The sequence below is a fragment of the Microplitis demolitor genome, chromosome 7, assembly GCF_026212275.2.
Source record: "Microplitis demolitor isolate Queensland-Clemson2020A chromosome 7, iyMicDemo2.1a, whole genome shotgun sequence".
Classification (NCBI taxonomy): domain Eukaryota; kingdom Metazoa; phylum Arthropoda; class Insecta; order Hymenoptera; family Braconidae; genus Microplitis; species Microplitis demolitor.
The window spans coordinates 2,134,991-2,155,794 of record NC_068551.1 but is presented as its reverse complement, the minus strand read 5'-3'; the positions used below and the strand labels follow the sequence as shown (position 1 = coordinate 2,155,794).

Genomic DNA, 20,804 nt, shown 5'->3' with positions numbered 1-20,804 from the left:
GATTAATGATTAATCAGCGGTTTTCGGTACTTGGGAGAACGTGATTGCGAGCAAGACTAGTCAAGATCTGCCTTAAAAATTAAAACTCGTGAGATGAGAGAAAATAATTTGTGTATTGTGGGGGTGGGCGGTTTGGTAGGGGATAATTTATGAATGTGTGAATGTGAGCTACTTGCCTAATGACTAAACATATACTTATGTTGATTAAGAAGGAGATAATTATGTGAGATAATTATTTTAATAAGAATAATCTAATGAATTTTAGAAAAAAAAAACTTTTATTTTTTTAATGCATTTAAACTTATTTAATTACACTTTTTTTTTTTTTTTTTACAGTAATCAGTAGTCGGAGTATAAAAAAAAAATTATAAAGTTTAGTCGGATTTCAGACAATCTGGTGGTATCTTGAAATTAAATGATATGTGCATATGACAAAAATAGTGAATTATATCTCTGTTTAACTTTATAACTTTAAATCTTACATTTACAATCATTAATATTAATATAATAATTAATTAATTTAAAAAAAATGTTAATTTTTAGTTCTTAATATATAAAAAGGCAGTATCGCAAATTTAATTAATTAATTAATTATTTATTATAATTTTTATTTATATTTTTTTATTTTTTAACGCTTGCGGAATTCGAAGGGAATGTCGGGAATTTCGTAGAAGTATCCTGTGGGTCTGGATGTTGGGGGAGGTAAAGTTGGGGGAGGAACGGGCTTGCCCGTTGGAGGTCTGTAGGTTACTGTGCTGAAGGTCGAGCTGTAGACGACGGTTGGGAATGGAGGCGCGGTGACAGTTGAATAGGTCGGTCTGGGTGATGATGGTGGTAAGTAAGGCGGTGGTCTTGTTTCTGGACGTTGAGTTGGTCTGGTTGGTGGTTGGGTTGGTCTAGTTGGTGGTTGGGTTGGTCTAGTTGGTGGTGGAGTGGGAGGTTGTTTTGGTATTGTTGGTGGCTGAGTTGGTCTAGTTGGTGGCTGAGTTGGTCTAGTTGGTGGCTGAGTTGGTCTTGTTGGTGGTTGAGTTGGTCTTGTTGGTGGTTGTGTTGGTCTTGTTGGTGGCTGTGTTGGTCTAGTTGGTGGTTGAGTTGGTCTAGTTGGTGGTTGAGTTGGTCTAGTTGGTGGTTGAGTTGGTCTAGATGGTGGTTGGGTTGGTTGAGTTAGAGGAGGAAGGTATTCTGCTGGTGTAGTTGATCTACGTGTTGGTCTTGGGGTAGTTTGAGTTACCGGAGGTATATATCTTGTTGTTCTTTCCGTTACTGGAGGTATGTATCTTGTTGTACGTTCAGTTACTGGTGGAACGTATCGAGTTGTCCTCTCTGTAACTGGTGGCACGTATCGGGTTGTCCTCTCTGTAAATGGTGGATTAGTTGGTGGAGGCCTGTATGGAATCCTAGTAGTTGTTCTTTCAGTTACTGGTGGAACATATCTTGTTGTTCTTTCAGTTACTGGTGGAACATATCTTGTTGTTCTTTCAGTTACTGGTGGAACATATCGTGTTGTTCTTTCAGTAACTGGTGGCAGATATTCTGGTGCATTAGTCGTTGGTCTGGTTGCAGGCCTTCTTGTAGTGGTTGGATAGTTTGTGACTCGTGTTACAAAATCATTTGGAGACGGTTGATACGGTTGTTGAGTTGTTGGCCTTTGTGTTATTGGTCTCTGAGTTGTTGGTCTTTGAGTTACTGGTCTCTGAGTCGTTGGTCTCTGTGTCACTGGTCTTTGGGTTGTTGGTCGTTGTGTCACTGGCCTTTGAGTTGTTGAAGGCACATATCGTGTTGTTTTAGGAAGATCCGGTGGAAGATATTCTGGTGGGTTGGTTGCTGGTGGCTGGTATGATGGTGGTCTAAAAAATATTTAAGAGTTAATATGGTTATTAACCTAAAGAATTTATGTTAGCTGCAGTATTTACCCTCTTGTTGGTGGTTGTTGAGGTGGCGGATTGTAAGGTGGCCTTGTTGGTGGTTGCTGAGGTGGTGGATTGTAAGGAGGTCTTGTTGGTGGTTGCTGAGGTGGTGGATTGTAAGGAGGTCTTGTTGGTGGTTGCTGAGGTGGTGGATTGTAAGGAGGTCTTGTTGGTGGTTGCTGAGGTGGTGGATTGTAAGGAGGTCTTGTTGGTGGTTGCTGAGGTGGTGGATTGTAAGGAGGTCTTGTTGGTGGTTGTTGTGGAGGTGGTCTGTATGGTGGCCTGAAAAATAAAATATTTATTATAGTTAAGTTTTCAATAATAAATTAATGAGAAAAGTAATAAAAATTTACCTGGTAGGCGGCTTCACGGTATTTTCATTAGGATTAGAAGGGAATGGAACCTTAGGTGTTTGATAACCGTAACCATCGGTTGGATTAAACGGTTGAACGGAAGTTGTTCTTGGTGGTGGAGGCCGAGTCGTTGGTTGTGGTGGTGGTCTAGACGTTGTTGGTCTCTTGGTAAATTCAAATGGTGGAGGCGGCCGAGAGGGTGGTCTGTTGACAAATAAACAGTCTAATTGTATTGTATGTCAGGTAAAAAATTGGTTTAGATGATTACGTATGACTAGGAGATGGGCATGCATATAAGTGCGCATTTAAATCATAATATATTATAGAAATAAAAGATTTATTATTATAATACTTACGGTGTATTATTCACTGGTGGACGCTGTGTTTGCCTCGGTGGTTGTGTAGGCTGAGGCTTGTATGTAAAAGGTTCTTTCGGTGTAGGATATGAGTACTCTGGTGGTGGTCGTGATGTTGGTGGTGGCGGTGGTCTAGTTTGCGGAGGAGGTGGAGGTCTAGTTTGAGGTGGTGGTGGAGGTCTAGTCTGAGGAGGAGGTGGTGGTCTAGTTTGTGGTGGAGGAGGTGGTCTTGTTTGTGGAGGAGGTGGAGGTCTGGTTTGTGGGGGTGGGCCGTATGTGAAAGGTTCCTTAGGTGTAGGATATGTGTACTCTTCAGGTGGTCTTGATGTTGGTGGAGGAGGTGGCGGTCTAGTCTGAGGAGGCGGTGGAGGTCTTGTTGGCGGAGGAGGTGGTGGTCTAGTTTGAGGAGGTGGTGGAGGTCGAGTTGGCGGAGGAGGTGGTGGTCTAGTCTGAGGAGGAGGCTTAAATGTAAAAGGCTCTTTGGGTGTGGGATATGTGTACTCTTGTGGAGGTCTTGATGTTGGTGGCGGTGGTGGAGGTCTGGTCTGGGGGGGTGGCGGTGGTCTAGTCGGAGGTGGTGGTGGTGGTCTCGTTTGAGGAGGTGGAGGAGGTCTAGTTTGAGGTGGTGGTGGAGGTCTAGTCTGAGGAGGAGGTGGTGGTCTTGTTTGTGGAGGAGGTGGAGGTCTGGTTTGTGGTGGTGGGCCGTATGTGAAAGGCTCCTTAGGTGTAGGATATGTGTACTCTTGTGGAGGTCTTGATGTTGGTGGTGGTGGAGGTGGTCGAGTTTGCGGAGGTGGTGGAGGTCTGGTCTGAGGAGGAGGTGGTGGTCTAGTTTGAGGCGGTGGTGGTCTAGTTGGCGGAGGAGGTGGCGGTCTAGTCTGAGGAGGTGGTGGAGGTCTAGTTGGTGGAGGAGGTGGTGGCCTAGTCTGAGGAGGAGGCTTAAATGTAAAAGGCTCTTTGGGTGTAGGATATGTGTACTCTTGTGGAGGTCTTGATGTTGGTGGTGGCGGAGGTGGGGGTGGTCTAGTCTGAGGAGGAGGTGTTGGCCTCGGAGGTCTCGTCTGCTCTACTGGCGGCCTCGTCTGTGGAGGTCTCGTTGGCGGTGGTGGTCTTGGAGGTTTCCTATCAATTTAAAAAAATAATAAACACACTCCCCAACAGCCCAACAGAAAACTAAAACCATTTATAAAAAATTTTTACTCAGTTGGTAGTGTAAAAGGTTTGTCCGGCCGATCGTAAAAATATCCATCGCTATTTTTTTGAGGCCTAGGGTAGCTTTCAATCGCCCTCTTGCTCTTTGCGTCAACGTAGCACGTGGAAATCACCGCCACAACCGTGGCGGCCCACAAGAGCTTCCACTGTAAACAAAACAATCATCACAATTATCATCATCATCATCATCATCATCATCATCATCATCATCATCCAACACTCACTTTTTAATTAATACAATTAATTAAATTAATAAGCTCTTAACCAATAGAAAGTTATCTAAATCAAGCGCATCTCTGCACTAAATTCAAATATTGCGCAACCGCATTAACGATGAGTATTCTCGCTGGCTCGTGGGATTGTCTCACGCCTCTCCTTCAATGGCTATACATACATTCATATATTTATACCAACATATATACAAAAGCTTACATAAGAATCTCAGCGACATCGAAGAAACCGAGCCGTATGACGTACCGGCATTCTGATCGTGAAAGGTTTTGCCCATAGCGATTCGACCATTAGACTTCTCTTCATCTCCATCTCCATCATCTTCTTCATCTTAATTTCCCTCATTCGATAAAGTTTCACTCCCAAGGCCCAATTAAATTACTACTTTAGATAATCGTTCATAAATATCGAAATACCCAAGACATAAAAAAATCTAAATTAAAATAAATATTAATTTGAAATTCTCAATTAAAAAAAAATTACCGAACCCACGAGTTTGCGACATGACTCCCTGAGCTTTTCCGTCCAATAACCTTTAGATATAATTTATATATAAATATAACCGAGCACTTCACAGGGTAAAATATTATACCCGCGCTCACGATCTTCGAAAGGTCATTACAACTTTATATATTTATATATATTTATACTTAAAAGTAAGTCGTCGACCAGAAGCTATCAACTGACTCAGCACTTATTAACAATATAACAAATTAACCATGCAATTCTCATTCATATATATATTTATTTATTTATTTATCATTTATAGTTCATCATTAAACAACTCATATATTTATTTATGTGTGCGATCATTAAATCTTTTGCTTGTACGCAAACGCTGTCCTATTTATTTATGCTAATATTCATATATATATATATATATATATATGTTTTTTTTTTGGTTTGATGGTAATTATCGTAAATTTTTTCACGCGTTTGAAATATATTTTTTTTACACGACAGAGAAAGTTTTGGTCGAGTAACACATCGTAAGCTCGACAATAATGAATGACCAATAAATATGATGGCCTTTTATAATAAAAAAAAAAAAAAAAAAAAAAAAAAAGTAAACATGATATAAGGTGGGTTAATAAGTAGCTCTTGTATAAATGGGCATATCATCTTCATCTTACATCACCAAATGTCAAAGTTTGTTTATTTTTATTTTGTATGTACGTTTTATTTTTATTTATTTTTGTTTTTTTTTTCAGAAGAGAAAGTAGTTCACCCTTTGGAAAGTTTTGTTATCTTGAGCAAGACCAATTGTGGAGAAAAATAATACTCGAAATTAGCATTACAGTTAAGATTATATGTCATTGAAATTATTATCGTTTATTTCAATAGACTTTTGTTTTTTATAGAATTTTATTTGATAATTATAATAATAATAATAATTATTATTACTATTATTATTATTATATAGGAAAAAAAATTTTTTAAACCTTTTTTTTCGTAGAAATTTAAATGAATGATCAAATTTAATTAAATTCAAAAATTTCGAACCAAATCAGTAAATAATTAGACTGTAAAAAATTTGCGAATTAAATCTGGAGTAAATATGGAGTGGGTGATTGATTATTTAATCACTGGAGTGAAATTTAATCCGAAGGGAAATTTATTTTAATATCAAAACTTTGAATGGAGTAAATGTGAATTTAAATAAAATCCAGGTCACTCCGATGGAAAAACAAACCCTTTTTACCCCGTATGCAGAGTAATTTTTTTTAAACTCCGGAGCTCCGAGTGACTAAATTTGAGTTCAAATAGAATTAGAATTTACCCCAAATTTTTTACAGTAGAATTTTAGTCGTTTTTCAAAGATTTAAAATAAAAGAAAATTGAATTTCATTAAAAGAAATTCAAAATTTTTTGGATCTGAGGTTGGAAAAATTTCAAATTTAAACTTAAAGATTTTTTCCCATTCCTTGACTACTTTCGCTTTATAGACAGCGAATAAATTCCCAAAACAAAAAAATCAAACAATTGTTATTAATTATTTATTATTGTTTTTAATTTTTGAAGTTCAGAGTATTGATTCATCCCTACGGCATTCACAAGCATATAATTACAAGGATAAGGATTAGATCGTGACTTAAAAGCGTAATAAATTGTTATAAGATTCCCCACATGATCGTAAGTTGTATCTAAGGTTTATCTTATTCGTATCCAAAAGGTTAGTGATGACGGTTGAAATACGATGACGATATTTGACGTTTACATGAAAAATTTTTTATTTATTTTTCAATAATTAGCTTCGCCTGTCCCAAGTGCTCGGTAACAGTTGATATTAAAATCCACAATGTAATTAAATTTATTACTTGTACAATACCATCGGACCTTCACCTTTCGGATTAGATTTTCTATTCCATAAATTCACTTTTTTTTACTTTTTAACACCATTAATTATTTATAATAAAATACCCCAGGGGATTAAACAATAATGTCAAGTTACGCAACAAGGCTTTAAAAATCGGGAACTGATATTTCTTACGTACCCTGTTAAGCAATTTATTTAAATTACTTTGAACCTTTAAAACTATTATTGCAGTCCTCTAATAACTATCTTTAGGAACGATAATTGTCAGTCACTTTTAAACGCCAATGAAAATGATAATATTTTAATTAAATATTAAATAAATAAAATAAACGAGGAGTAAATTACCAAATTAATAGATTACATCAGACTTGTGTAACTGATTATCATAAAATAAAAAGAGGATCCGAATAAAAAAATATACATAATTATGGAAAGTTTATGGAGATTTCAGACTCGACCTTCATCATCGGATGTACCGGGCTAATATAAATTTTATTAGATCCGGGTCTGCGTCATCAATTTTGTTTTTTTCGTTTTATTTCACTATCGACTAATGTTCCAAAAATATCCCGTCGAATATTGAGACTACACGGGACTATGGGATGATTTTTAATTGTTTTTATAAATAAATTAATGGAGTTTAGACTCAGATTCTTTGTCCTTTTATAAAATAAGAATATAATTTTTTTTGCAGTCTATTATTCCATAAATAATTGCAATTTTAAAAATTTTATTGTCGGATGTCTTTTTTAAGGTCTCAGTTTTAGTATCCAAAAAAAACGCCAAAAATCAATTTTTTTAAATTTTGAACTAGAATAGGGTCAAAGTACGTTTTGGCCACTTTAGGGTCAGTCTTGGACTTTATTAAGAAAAATGATTTACTTCATGCTGTGTATATATACTAGCCGATTCAAATTATTTTAAATAATTTTTCTTAATCACCATTGAGAAATTTCAAAAATAAATTAATTTGTAAAATAAGCAATGACAAAATTGTTTTAATTTGTCCAGACAATTTTTTTACTGTATCAGAATTTTTAAAAAATACTTTTTCATTAATTAAAATAAAATATTAAATGTCCAAAAATTGAGCAGTTGCTAAAAATTGTACTTCAACCCTTAATTTTTGGTCATAGCAAAGATATGGAGAAAATTATTTATTTTAATTACTTTCATTTATTTATCGATAAAAAAAATCGACATGTAGCCTCTTGTAGTCTCAATATTTTAACTCGGAAAATTGCAATCTTTAATTTCATTTCATAAATTAAATAATTATTGTTAAAATTTACAATTTAACTGATAAGACATTCCGATACGTCATCAGTTGAATTCACACGCGAGTTAGTCAACCTGTTAATTTTTTTCTTGCTCATATTTAATCTAATGATCATTAATAATATTAATTGAAATTTCTCATTATAAAATCATTGATATTTATTTTTAAAATGATAAAATAAAATAAAGTAATGATTAGTTATAAATGTTACAACAGCAATCCGTCAATGTGCTTATATATAAAATGCATTCACTATGGGCATACCGAAGACATCAATAAGAAATAATCCCGTGGATTTTTGCAATCGGTAACCTTTTAAGTATAATCAGCCTCTCGTTATTTTAAATTCAAACCAAAGGCATTTCAAAAATTTATTTTTTTTTTTAAAATAAAATTCACATGGTCCACAGATGAACGATCAATGAAAAATATAAAACACTTCACAATTTTAATTTTAACACACACTTACCATCTTAATTACCAGCGCGTTTCCAGAGACAATAACAAATAAACATTAAAAAACTCAATTCCTTTTTTAAAAAACGATCGCGATCTCGCGGGAGCACGGGTCCCGGGAATAGACTTCTTCAATACGGTAATTGAGAAGCATTTATAGGATTCATCCAATCTCTCAGTTTGTGGGGGGGAGGAACGCGGCAAACGCTGGTCCAGAGATTACAGGTGTGTGGAAGATGCTGTAACTTTTTCTCAAGTAAAAGTGGGGGCTAAGAAGATTCCCTGGTTCTTTAAACCAGGCCTCTTGCGACATCACTCCGCCAAAATTCAAATCCAATAATTTATATTTTTTTTTTTTACACTTTGCCACTTCCTGTAATAAAAAAAATAATTTGCATCTTCATTTTACATTTTTACTTCTAACAATTTTTTATTATTTAATTTTTTAAATTTAATGCTCGAATTTGACCTCGAGTATAAACTGGAGTCAAATATTTTTTTTTTCTTTTTTTTTTTTTCAACATAATTTTGAGATTTAAATAATGAGAGACATCAATTATATTAAGTACTCATATTTATTAAGAGGATAATGAGAGTCGTTATTAAAATATGAAAAGTATGAGTATATATATATATATATATATATATATATATATATATATATATATATATATATGTGTAATAATAATTATTTGGCAAATATAATTTAAAAATAAAATAATTTTTGATAACCATCACTCGATTTCCAAATACAGCCCATCACGATGACCTTTACATTGCGCAAAAGATATTTTAAAAATGATTTAGTATTAAAGTAATTGTTGATATATAAAAGTATTAGATTGTCATGACCTAGAAGAAGGAAAAAAAAATGTAAGTAAAATTAGACAAATTGAATTACTAGTGTTGTAAGCGGAAATAAAATAAGTAAATCGTAATTGAATAAAAAAAATTTTGAAGATGCTAACTCAAGGCCCCTCTCACTTGGACGCAATAAAGGTCGAATATTTGGGTCGAATATTGAAAGACAGTACCGAAAATTACTATATTTTAAATTATAATTTCATCTCTAAAGACCATACTTAATATTTAAATATGTTTTTATAACCTTAAATTCTGGTCCATAATTCTCCAAGTCGACGGCATTGAAATCTTCTTCTCATATTATACCTATAAAGTAAATGCATTAGTGTCGAAATAATTAAAATTTTATTTATTTACTTTTTCGATAAATTTTAATTATAAGCGGAATTTATAATTGAAAAATTTAATGACAACTCATTAAGTAACGTTATCGTACTGTTGACCTTTTTTAGTTTTTTTTTTAAGTTATGTCACTTAATTATTTAATAAACATTTTATTTTACACTATTTATTTATAATTTTAAATGAAAAATTTTTTTTACGTAATATTTTATATATTCAATGTCTATTTTGTAAAACCATAAAGGAATAAATTTAAATAGATGGTTTTTTAAAATTATTTTAACGGCAATAAAAAAAATATTTATAGATAGTAAATCGGTGAAAGCCATACGTTAAATCGTTAGCTTTTTACCTACCTAGGGACATATATGTTTACATATATTATATGTATGTATATATATATATTTATATATGAATATTATTACACAATGTGAAATGCGCCCGATTAACAATCGCGTCGTCGATATCCACAAGTTAATTTGCTGTTAAGATAAATATCATAGTCATCATCATCAACGTGGTAATAAGTCTTAATAAAAATTTAATTGTTGACAAAGGAGTGAGATTTCTAAATGATAATTAACGAGCCCTGACGAATTATCGTGCGAAGAAAAGGTAAATAAAAAAATTATAATTACGTGATAGTTTAGTATAAAAACAAATAAAATAAAATTTATGAGTTGTAAGTAAATAATTTATATGTTTATTTATTTATGTTTAAAATTTAAAATGTTTGAAATATTCAGGAGATTTGATGCCCGACTAAATGTGGATATATGAAATTTATAAAAAAAAAAAAACAATTATGGCGCAATGGAATAAAGTTACTCAATAATTAATGTATTTGCCACTCCTTTGCTGTCTGGTTCTTTAGTCTGAGGATCCAAGATGATGGCCCATCATCTGTCGAGATATTATGAGCAATTGTGATTAATTATTAAATTCTTTGTACTATCACCGCGTTTTAATAGATTGTAATTATTTAAAACTAATAGATATTTAATTATCTTTTTAAACAAGTTGCGAAGGACGTCATTTGAATTGTGATTTAAAGTTAGCAGACGATCAGTAATTTTAGGATTTTTTTTTCGATATGTGAGTTTGAAAAAAAAATAAAATAAAAATATGCACATGTAGAGAATTAAAAAATCTATAAGTGCAATTTTTCAAAATATTTTTTTTTTAAATTCATCGCTTTTAAAAAACATCCAAAAATTATTAGACATCAGTTAACTTCAGTATCATATGATCTTGAAGTTAGAAGACAATTTTGGATTTTTTTATGAAGAAAATTACAAAAAAAAAAAATGGCACATGTAGAGAATTAAAAAATCTACATCTGCAATTTTTCAAAATTTTTTTTTTTTTTCAAATTCATCGCTTTTAAAAAACATCAAAAAATTATTAGACATCAGTTAACTTTAGTATCATATGATCTTGAAGTTAAAAGAGAATTTTGGATTTTTTTATGAACAAAATTACAAAAAAAAAAAAATTGCACATGTAGAGAATTAAAAAATCTACATATGCAATTTTTTAAAATATTTTTTTTTACCATTCTTTGCTTAAAAAAAAATCCAAGAATTATTGTACGTCGGCTAACTTCAGTATCATATTCAAATTAGTTTAAAAATAAAATTTAAAATTAACATTTGACTTGTTAATTTATATATATTTTTTTCGGTGGAATTATTAACTGAGAAGTCTATAAAAAAATAATTATGATGATAAATACATATATTTTTTTTTTTTGTCTTTCAGGACCTGAGTCGGAAGACCTTCTAAATCGAGTTTCTAAAGCCAAGCGAGGACGACAACGTTCCTGGGTCTGCGATCCTCACAACGGCTACCAGATTCCAAGTTCCAGGTGAATTTAATTAATTTAATCTTTAAAATTAAAATAAAAATATGTATAATTTTTTTAACACTTGCGTTTATTAAAACATTTTTTTAAAACAGTAAACAAACAGTAAAAAAAGTGAATTTTTTTTAAGGAAATTATTGATCAAATCATCGTCCGAGCCTGAGAAGTCCTGGATTGGGTGAGTTTAGTAAAGACCGTAGTAACCTCCGTAGCCGTGGCCGTAGAAGGGGTATCCTAGAACGAGAAGAACCTTTAAGAATCATGGGGGTGAAATTCTGAGAAGAAGCTTCACTAGCAAATTTGTTCCAGGGCTTTGCAAATTGAAAATCAAACGGAAAACTTGGCGGTAAAAATTTTTTTTAAAATTTTATTTTGTTTTTATTGAGGTGAGAGTGACTCACCAAAGTAATGACCGTAGTAAGGGTAACGGTAGCCATAGTAGTAGGGATAGTGGTAGCCTAGACCATGACCGAATCCATAGCCACCGTAACCATAACCACCATAGAATCCACCAGGACGTGCAGTAGCGACGCTGATCATCACAGCGAGGATTAGCAGTGAGAGCTTTTTTAAACAAATTAACAGATTAATTAATTACTTTAAATTTATTAATTGATATAATGTAGGAAATTAGAGTGAATATGGAGTAAAAGAAAATTTACATGTAGGAAATTATTCCGTGGAAAAAAAATTCCCTATTTTTTTTTTAAATTTCGAGACTCTGACTTGTGTAGAGCTTCTGAATTTGGGGCAGACTAGAACTTCAAGTTTAACTTTTTAGGACTTTTGAGATTTTAATAGCAAAAAAAATTATGGGTTTTTGTATTATGAAATGAAAACCAAAATTTTCTGAGGGCTGGAAAAATTTCTGGGCAGGAGTAAAGATTTTCTAAGAGCGAGTAAATTTTTCATGTAAAGAAATTATTTTTTTTCTGATAATAAAAATCTCAATAATTCAAAAAAATGAAACGTGAAGTTCTTGTCTGTGTCAAATTGAGTTTTACATGTGGAACTTTTTTTAAATAAATTTTTTTTACACAGGTAGTGAATTTGAATTTGAATAAAATCCATATTTACTCTACATTCACTTGTAATTTTTTAATGTAAAGTAAGATTAGTTTAAAAATGAATAACTTACGATCTTAGTGTATGCCATGCTGTCGATGGATTGATCTGAAGACAAATGTTAGAAGACAGTATCAGTTCGAGTGTGCTAATCAACTTGCCGCCGAGTTCTTTTATGCTAAAGGCACTTCCTCCCTGATCCCCACAAGGATGACGATACGCATATTGTTTACTCCTCCTCTTGTTATTTTCCTCAATAAACATGCATGCGAATAATAACAGTCTTCATTGTTAAATATCTTAGGAACAAGAGAAGCTATATATTTATATTGTGAAATAACAATAACTTGATAAGTATATGAGTAACTTAGTAACTGAGTACTTTGTAGCATTGAGTATAAGTACATAGTCTATAACCCCGCCTATTATTTATATGCATCGTCAATGCACCTTGACATCCAAAATAATTCTCAGTCCCGCTCAAATCAATTCTGATAATCTCGGTGCCATCGTCTGTAACCGTTGTCACCAATCATGACCATGCATAACAGAGTAACATGTAAAAGATATTTTTATCTTATATAATTATATCATATGTGTTATTAATTTTTAATATATATTAATTATTTATTTTTATCTCCATATTAGTATATTATTTTTATTATTATTATTATTATTATTATTATTATTATATATATATATAAAAAACGCAATTAAATCTGGAGTAAATGCGGAGTGAATGACTGATTTTTTATTTAGTCACCTAGGAGTGAAATTCACTTTGAAAGAGAGTGCATTTTGATGTCAAAATTCTGAAATGGAGTAAATGCAGATTTAAATAAAATCCAGGTCGTTCCGAAATCACACTCCTCTAAAAAAACAAACTCCCTTTTTACTCTGTATGCAGCGTGATGTTTTTTCTAAACTCCAGAAGTCTGAGTGTCAATTCAGATTTAAATAAAATTTCAATTTACTCCCAATTTTTTTCAGTAGAATTTTAGTCCTTTTTCGTAGATTTAAAATAAAAGAAAATTGAATTTCGTCAAATAAAAATTCAAATTTTCTTGAGGATTTTCTCTCATCTCTTTATTATCTCAGCATTTAAATTTTGAAATTTTTGCCGCTAAAAAAAAAATTTTTCATGTCAACGGAATGTCAGTTATGTCATAAGCGTAACTGACGAGTAAAAGATCTACCATATAGTATACAAGACCAGTGAGTGCATGTTTTCTTAGCGTCCTCATTTCGCTCGGCTCTAATATATATTATTATAATTATATTAATATTAATCTTTAATTGACGTTAAAAGCTACTTAATCATCACTTAATGTTATGCTTAAGTAATACCGTTAAGAAATTTTTTTATTATATAACGAAAGATATATAAATATTTATTACTAAAAAAATATAGCAGAAATACTAAGGAAATTTTCAAAGTAAAAATGATATTTTCGCTTGCAATAATATTTTATTAAAATTTTTAAATACATTTTTAGATACATGGTAAAAAAATTGGTTATACATATTTATATATTTGTGGCATTATTACACAATATTTGTTTTGGGATTCTTATCGACTATGTTGGAAGCTACTGAGTGCTGTTTAAAAGCGTCTGAATTAATGCGGACGTCAGAATAATCATTAACTGGTGGGTAGAATAATTTTTCAAGCTGAAGACGTTCTTGGAGGCTCTCGACATCGGGGATCGTGGTCGTTGTCTTTTGACCGACCGGTTTTCGGGCCGGTCGCTGAGTTTCTTCGGATCTGCGTGAAGAATTAATGGGACCTGGACCTGATTGGGAATTAATAGGCCCATTGATGTTCAGTTGCTGGTTGGGATTTGAATTTCCAGGTGATTGAGGACCCGGAAGTCCGTCAGGTCGCCCCGGGAAGTACGGAGGGTAGTTCAATCCATCTTGTGGGTTTCTGTCAAAGTTACCGTTGAAAGGGCCTTGGAATCTTTGGTTGGCTAGAAAATTGAAAGAATTCGGGGCGTAGTTTTGTGGGACAGAGTTGGGATAATTTTGTGGGTATGCTAATCCTGATTGATCATTAGGATTTTGTAAATTAGCCCGAGGATCTTGGGGGTAATTCTGAACTAAAGCTCGAGGATCTTGAAGATTATTTTGCTGAGCTAAAGCTCGAGGATCTTGGGGATTATTTTGCTGAGCTAGACCTCGAGGATCTTGAGGATAATTCTGCTGAGCTAAAACTCGAGGATCTTGACCCGCGAAATTTGAAAACTGGTTGGCTCCTTGTCTAGACGGATCAAAGTAACGATTTGACCCAGGGAATTGGCCATTGAACCCAAATCTCCCAAAGTCTTGGAACCTGTTGAAGTCTTGCGGGTTTCCAGGATAACTAAAAGGTCTATTTCCTCCATTGAAATCCGCATTTCCAGCAAAGGGTGAACCTGCGCCTTGCGGAATATTTTCATTGGCACGTGACCCGTCGAGTGAAGCGAACGGACGATAAATATCAGAATTAAATTGATCCCCGCCAAATCCCCCAGCGTTCAATTGTCCATTAAATTGCCCATTCGACTGTCCGCCCAAGGGTCCACTCAATTGGCGCCCAGTGCCCTGGAACCCGGTACCAAAGTCACGGAAATTGTTCCTAAAATCAAACGGAAACTGATTTTCTAATTGAGTCTGCGGTGCTCTTAGAGAATCCGGTGTCTCGCGATTAGTTTCCGCGTCCTCTGGAGCTTTGATTAAATGCGAATTTGGAACCGCAGCCACTTTTGGTTTCTTGGTAGACGAAGTCAATCTCGTAGGCTTCGGCTTCGGTGGTCCAGGTGGTAAAGGCGTCGGCAGATCATAGTAAAAAGGTCTCTCACTATTTTCTCTCACTGCCGTACGATTAGGGACCTGACCTTGAATTTCTTTGAGCAGACTCGGTGATAATACGGTCCCGACATTTGCTGCCAATGACGACAATAAATTAGGAGCTGGCGAATTAAAAATTAAAAATTAAATAAATATATAATTTAAATATTTAAATTAAATCTACTTACTTATAACTGGATTTTCAGCCGTATTTCCATAATCAAATATTCCCAAGCAAATTAATCCGCATAAAAAAATCTAAAAACCAAAGGATAAATTAAAAAATAAAATCAATTTTAAATTAATACATTTAAATAAATGATTTCATTGGCTAATAAAATTTATTGCTGTCTTTATAAAAAATCCAGAGGACACTCACGATAAAATATATCAACATTTAATTTAAATAATTTAAGAAGGAAATTAATTACAGCAGGAAATGAACCGAGCTAAATTTCGATACATAGTGATAATATTTTTAATTAACGGAGATATTAATGTTTAATTTTATTAGTACTCACATGTAGCGTATGACACATGGTTCGTGTTTGGTGTATACTAAAAGATTTTCATGGCACTCCATGTCATATATATACGTTTTCTTGTCTTATATTTTAAAGAATATATATAATTAAGTAGTAAATATGTTTTCACATCCATTCCCATTCATTAAAACTAATGCTACTTGACGCAGAAAATATTTATGCACGACAGGATGTCGCGTTTGCGGTCATCACGTTTGTAATATTTTTTTTTTTTTTTTTTTTTTTTTTTACCAAATACTTAATTTCTTTTATACATATTCATACTTATTAACTATTACTTAGACTTCATTATTATAATTTTAGTCGCTTGTTATTGCGCAATTACTTTTATTTATTATTATATACTAGATTTCAAATTGAAAATAATACAATTGGACGGATGGCTCAGTGTCATTAAATTAATTGATAGAATAGTTAAGTACAGACATAATTAAAAAAAAAAAAACAACAGTAAATCAATTAAAAATTATTTTTTGAAACCGATTCCAGTCAAAGTCCCGACGACTCCAGGCGCGACGACCCCGGGAAGTTTGAAAACTTGCACTGGACCTCGCCGACGTCTTTCTAGTCCTGGAGCTCGGTAATTTGGCATGATAACAACTGCAGATCCTGGTTCGTAGGCTGGTCGAGGTCGGTATTGGTTCGGGTTGTATCCATAGTAAGACCCGGGATTTGTGATCTGTGACTGTCGTGCTACGCTTCCAGAAACGGTGCCATAAGGAATTCCGCCTGAAAATAAAATTATATTTTAATTCCAAGAATTGTTATTTTATTGGATATATATGAATATATGGTCGAGTACGTCATAAGCCTCTATTCCTGTATCGGCAGATATTGTGACCAAAACAACTTCTCCCGCTTGACGACTTTTTTAAAATTTTTACCAGCTCGTTATGAACTTCCGTTGAAATTCTCAGGGTTATGAACGAATATAATGGGTGAACATCACGATTGCGACCAATTAACCTTAGAAAGAGAGATCCATTTATGAAGTTAGGGCTCAACATGTCGATTTAAGTGACTGACATCACGATTTTTACCCATTTTCATCAGCTAGGGACCCTTTGCATGGCTTTTTTATGGAATCTTAGTTCATACTTCACTTGATTTCGATGCAGGGGATCGAAATCTATTTCCAAACCAACTTTTAGCTTGATAGAGCCATAATTAGATTTTCTAGGTCGATTTAAAACAGCAGAAGTGCTATAGACCTCGAAAATGGACCAAAATGTCCAAAAGTCCCGATTTCGGGCACTAAATCTTAGAGATAAATATCAAATTATCAAGTTATAGGGTGACAATTGCGCATGCGCGTTCAGGGCATCCCCCTGCCCAAGAAAAATCACAATAGCAACTAACGGGAGCTGTAGAATTTTCGCAGGAGGGCCATTCGCTTCGAAAATGACCAAAAACGTGTCAAAATCTCGATTCTATAAAAATTTTTTCTTGTCCTAAGACATTTTTTATTCTATACAAAATTTTTTATATAAAAAGTTTCACATATAAGCACTGATAAAGTCGAGATAGTGACGTATATAACTATTTGTAAATATATCGTGTGGAATGTCATAAAATACCAGACTTATAATGAGCAGTCGAGAACCAAAACAATGTACACAAGTGGGAGACAAATTCCAAGAAAGATCTCCCTTACGTCCCTTAGACTAGACTGACGACGGGTAGTCAAATATATATTTATATATGTATAGATATAATTATTCAAAAATGTATTTATTATAAACATAAATAAATTATTGACAAATATTACTGGATATGTTAATGGATTGTTTTTGAATTCAAAAGTCTGGATAGTGATATATGTAGTCTATAAATTTGTTATGCTAAAGGCGTTTTTTATTTTTTGTATCTTTTATTTTACTTAATTTAATATTATGTTACAGGTAAAGACAGGCTGCAAAAGTGAAAGGAGCTCAACACTGAAAAATGACAGCCTCACCATAGTTAATTATCTCAAAAGAGATGAACTCTTTACAATTAAATTTAAAAATAAATAAATTGATGAATATTGAATTATTAACTTAATTACCCGTAATTAAAACAAGGTAATTAATTTTAAATCTAAAGGTAAATCTATATATATTTAAATATTTATTTTTTTCATATTTAGAGTTGACATTTACGGGTTATTGCTGCAAGTACTAAAATTTTAAAATTAAATATTTAAATTTATAGTTCAAAGCGTTTAGCTGGTTATAAACACTTAAATATTATTTATGGCTTTTAAATACTTGAGAACTTTTGAAAGTACAACCGGTTGATGCCGCACTCTCTGATCAAATTTAAAGACTACGCAGAATTATCATCTGTTGGTTTTTTATCCGCTGGTAAAACTCCTGCCAGTTTTCAAAATTCAAAAACAATTTTTTGGAGGGAAATTTAAAAATTGGTAAGTTATAATTAATTAATTAATTAATTACTTACCATAAGCAAGTCCATTAACCATTTCGACTAATCCTGCACTATCTGGCAGTGCATTGATGGCGACAAGTGCAAGGCTAATTAGAAATATCTGTAATTAAGTAGATAATTAATTTTTTACTGGCATTCATTTATTAAAAGTTAAGGATAATAGTTTAAGTCAAACTGCGCAGAATATTTTCGAGATAATTTTTTCTATGGAATCTAGAAAATTGCTCTAGATTAAAAAAAAATCCTTCAGCCTGCAGTTAGTTGCTATGTAATTATTCTGCGCAAGTAGTAATTTTAGTAAATTGTTTATTGAATAATTAAGTTGATTAAAAAAATAAGATAATCGATGTCATAAAACGTTTTAAATATTTTTGAAATTTTTATTGACGCAGTCTTTAATTCAAAATTTTTTTTTTTTAAATTATATATTTTGACAGCAAAAAAAAATTTTTTTTCACTTTTTTACTATAAATCGATTAATAAGTATAAAGAAAATAAAAAAATTGCATTTAATTCTTTAAAAAACTAAAAAAATGGCGGAAAATTCAAATTTTTAGACGCGAGTAAATTTGAGTCTGCGCAGAAAAAAAAATCGAAAAAAATAAAAATTCAACTCAAACGACGGAAAAAATGATCGAATTTCAGTGAAAAATTTTCATAACTACAAATTGTCATCATAAAATTACACGCTCCTGTAGTTGACAGACAATTAAAGCTTTTTGAATTTTTTTTTTCAACTATTCAATGACAAAATAAAAAAATTAAAAAAATGCACATATAGAAAATTTGAAAAACTATACATGTAATTTTTTAAAATATTTTTTTTTATAATTTATCATCGACTAACATCAGTATCATAAATTTGCTAAAGAAATCAGCAATTTTTTCGCCACTTGCAAAGTTGAAACTTTTCCAGTAAAACCCAAGAAACTTTAATTAAAATTTTCCTTATTTTCTTTAAAATCACGACTAGAATGACTATAATTTTTCATTTTAGGATTGAGGATTCAATTAACGTCTTACCTTAAACGAAATCATGGCAGCGCGTAGTTGAACCACCGACTAATCACAATAATTAAACAAATCTAACAATAAAAAACAAACAAGTATCAGAGCGCGTGATTCAGACAGGAGTCACCAATGATCTGAATGACATATATATATATATATATATATATATATTATATATATTAACAAAGTATGGTGTGGCTTTGTTTCTATCCAATAAGCGGCTAGTATTTCCTTTCGAGATCGGTTGTTTCTGCGACATACGCACTGCACATTAAGACACGAGTATAATAATGCAAATGCTGGTTTTACCATCCAGATATATCACTAGCTTATAACTTGTAACTTGTACTCGTATCTTGTATTACTTGTAACGCCTAAACCTTGAAGTATAGGTTCTACCTCTCACATCAATGCCTTTGGAGACGATCAAGGCTTCTACACTTACTTCTCTGCTCTATCTTCTCTTTGCCTCCGCTGATACAATTAAAACCTGATTATCCAGGGCTGCTATTGTAATTGCCAATGATCGATTCATTACAATACTTACGTCACTTATTCTAATTAATCATTTATTAATATCAATATCTATATCTATATCTACATACACTTTTTCTGCTTTTGCTTTTAGTTCTCGCTCTGTTCAAAGTCTAGACTAGTTATTTATTGTTTTGATGATGATTATTTTTTAGTTTAAATCATTGTTAAATTTGTTTATTAATGAAATAAAAAGTAGGTCGGGGTCATCTAGGGATTATTGACCGATGCAATTATTTTTCAGTACAAGGTCTTGGCTACTGTGACTTTTACTCAATTTGCGAATTACTGAATGATCCTGAATTACAAAAAACAAAAAATAAAAATATGCACAGGTAGGGAATTTAAAAAACTACAAGTGCAATTTTTTAAAATATTTTTTTTTTTATAATTTATCATTTTAAAAAAAGTCCAAAAATTATTAGTCATCGGTCAACTTGTGATCCTGAAGTTAGTAGACAATTAACAAGTTTTGGATTTTTTTTTATTTACAAATCACTTAAAAAAAAAATAAATAAAAATATGCACATGTAGAAAATTTAAAAAACTACAAGTGCAATTTTTTAAAATATTTTTTTTTTTATAATTTGTCATTTTAAAAAAAGTCCAAAAGTTATTAGTCATCGGTCAACTTGTGATCCTGAAGTTAGTAGACAATTAACAAGTTTTGGATTTTTTTTTATTAACAAATCACTTACAAAAAAAAATAAATAAAAATATGCACATGTAGAAAATTTAAAAAACTACAAGTGCAATTTTTTAAAATATTTTTTTTTTTATAATTTATCGGTGTAAAAAAAATCTAAAAATTATTAAACGCTGGCTAACTAGTATCGGAATTACTGCTGTTTAAAAAAATAAGTAAATAAGTATTGGCTACATTATGGTTTTTTTTTTATTTAATAATAAGTTATATACATGCGATAGTGTGTTATCAATTAAGTAGGTAATAAATTTATTGAATAATTGATAAGTTAGTAGTCGTAATTTTCCGAAATCCAGGAAACAGAGGAAATAATATTACGAGTCCCGTGTTCACTCAGCTGTAGATTTTTGCTGGGTGGTAAACTGATATCTAGGTCTTGGGAGTTATTGAGCTGGTTGACACCGACACGATCGACAGACACGTCGGTGGATTTAAATGAAATTCCGGTTCTATTGTTGGGTATGATTGAAATCACTGTGTCCTTAATGCCATTTTTGTCTGTT

At 32.2% G+C, this 20,804-nt stretch overlaps 4 protein-coding genes and 1 long non-coding RNA gene across 5 annotated transcripts; 1 reads left to right on the top strand and 4 right to left on the bottom strand.

Annotated features, from left to right (window-relative positions):
- Positions 1–350: 350 nt before the first annotated feature.
- LOC103571154 (uncharacterized) lies at positions 351–8,429 on the bottom strand. Its single transcript, XM_008549200.3, has 6 exons — positions 8,125–8,429; positions 3,817–3,974; positions 2,617–3,738; positions 2,261–2,464; positions 1,914–2,189; positions 351–1,847 (listed from the first exon to the last, which is right to left on the bottom strand). The coding sequence occupies exons 1-6, from the start codon at positions 8,125–8,127 to the stop codon at positions 629–631; spliced, it is 2,982 nt and encodes a 993-aa protein (XP_008547422.3). The 5' UTR covers positions 8,128–8,429; the 3' UTR covers positions 351–628.
- A 1,333-nt stretch (positions 8,430–9,762) lies between these two features.
- LOC103571025 (uncharacterized) lies at positions 9,763–11,398 on the top strand. The gene is made up of 3 exons (XR_549015.2): positions 9,763–9,932; positions 11,079–11,184; positions 11,312–11,398. It is a non-coding gene; the product is annotated as an uncharacterized LOC103571025 (long non-coding RNA).
- LOC103571026 (shematrin-like protein 1) lies at positions 11,241–12,388 on the bottom strand. Its single transcript, XM_008548992.3, has 3 exons — positions 12,320–12,388; positions 11,583–11,745; positions 11,241–11,415 (listed from the first exon to the last, which is right to left on the bottom strand). Exons 1-3 carry the CDS (start codon positions 12,335–12,337, stop codon positions 11,366–11,368), a joined length of 231 nt encoding a protein of 76 aa, XP_008547214.1. The 5' UTR covers positions 12,338–12,388; the 3' UTR covers positions 11,241–11,365.
- Positions 12,389–13,791: 1,403 nt separating this feature from the next.
- On the bottom strand, positions 13,792–15,614 carry LOC103571152 (uncharacterized). Its single transcript, XM_008549199.1, has 3 exons — positions 15,597–15,614; positions 15,264–15,333; positions 13,792–15,197 (listed from the first exon to the last, which is right to left on the bottom strand). The coding sequence occupies exons 1-3, from the start codon at positions 15,612–15,614 to the stop codon at positions 13,792–13,794; spliced, it is 1,494 nt and encodes a 497-aa protein (XP_008547421.1).
- A 347-nt stretch (positions 15,615–15,961) lies between these two features.
- LOC103571027 (uncharacterized) lies at positions 15,962–19,159 on the bottom strand. The gene is made up of 3 exons (XM_008548994.3): positions 19,074–19,159; positions 18,063–18,150; positions 15,962–16,349 (listed from the first exon to the last, which is right to left on the bottom strand). The coding sequence occupies exons 1-3, from the start codon at positions 19,086–19,088 to the stop codon at positions 16,087–16,089; spliced, it is 366 nt and encodes a 121-aa protein (XP_008547216.1). The 5' UTR covers positions 19,089–19,159; the 3' UTR covers positions 15,962–16,086.
- Between the last annotated feature and the right edge of the window lie 1,645 nt (positions 19,160–20,804).

Excerpts from the sequence above, each read along its gene's own strand:
- LOC103571154 (XM_008549200.3), bottom strand. Across the intron at positions 2,190-2,260 it reads ACCGTGAAGCCGCCTACCAG|GCCACCATACAGACCACCTC; the intron begins GTAAATTTTTAT and ends TTTATTTTTCAG. Across the intron at positions 1,848-1,913 it reads CAACAACCACCAACAAGAGG|ACCACCATCATACCAGCCAC; the intron begins GTAAATACTGCA and ends AATATTTTTTAG.
- LOC103571026 (XM_008548992.3), bottom strand. Across the intron at positions 11,416-11,582 it reads TTACTACGGTCATTACTTTG|GATACCCCTTCTACGGCCAC; the intron begins GTGAGTCACTCT and ends TTCTCGTTCTAG.
- LOC103571152 (XM_008549199.1), bottom strand. Across the intron at positions 15,198-15,263 it reads GGCTGAAAATCCAGTTATAA|CTCCTAATTTATTGTCGTCA; the intron begins GTAAGTAGATTT and ends TTAATTCGCCAG.
- LOC103571027 (XM_008548994.3), bottom strand. Across the intron at positions 16,350-18,062 it reads GGTTAATGGACTTGCTTATG|GCGGAATTCCTTATGGCACC; the intron begins GTAAGTAATTAA and ends TTTTATTTTCAG.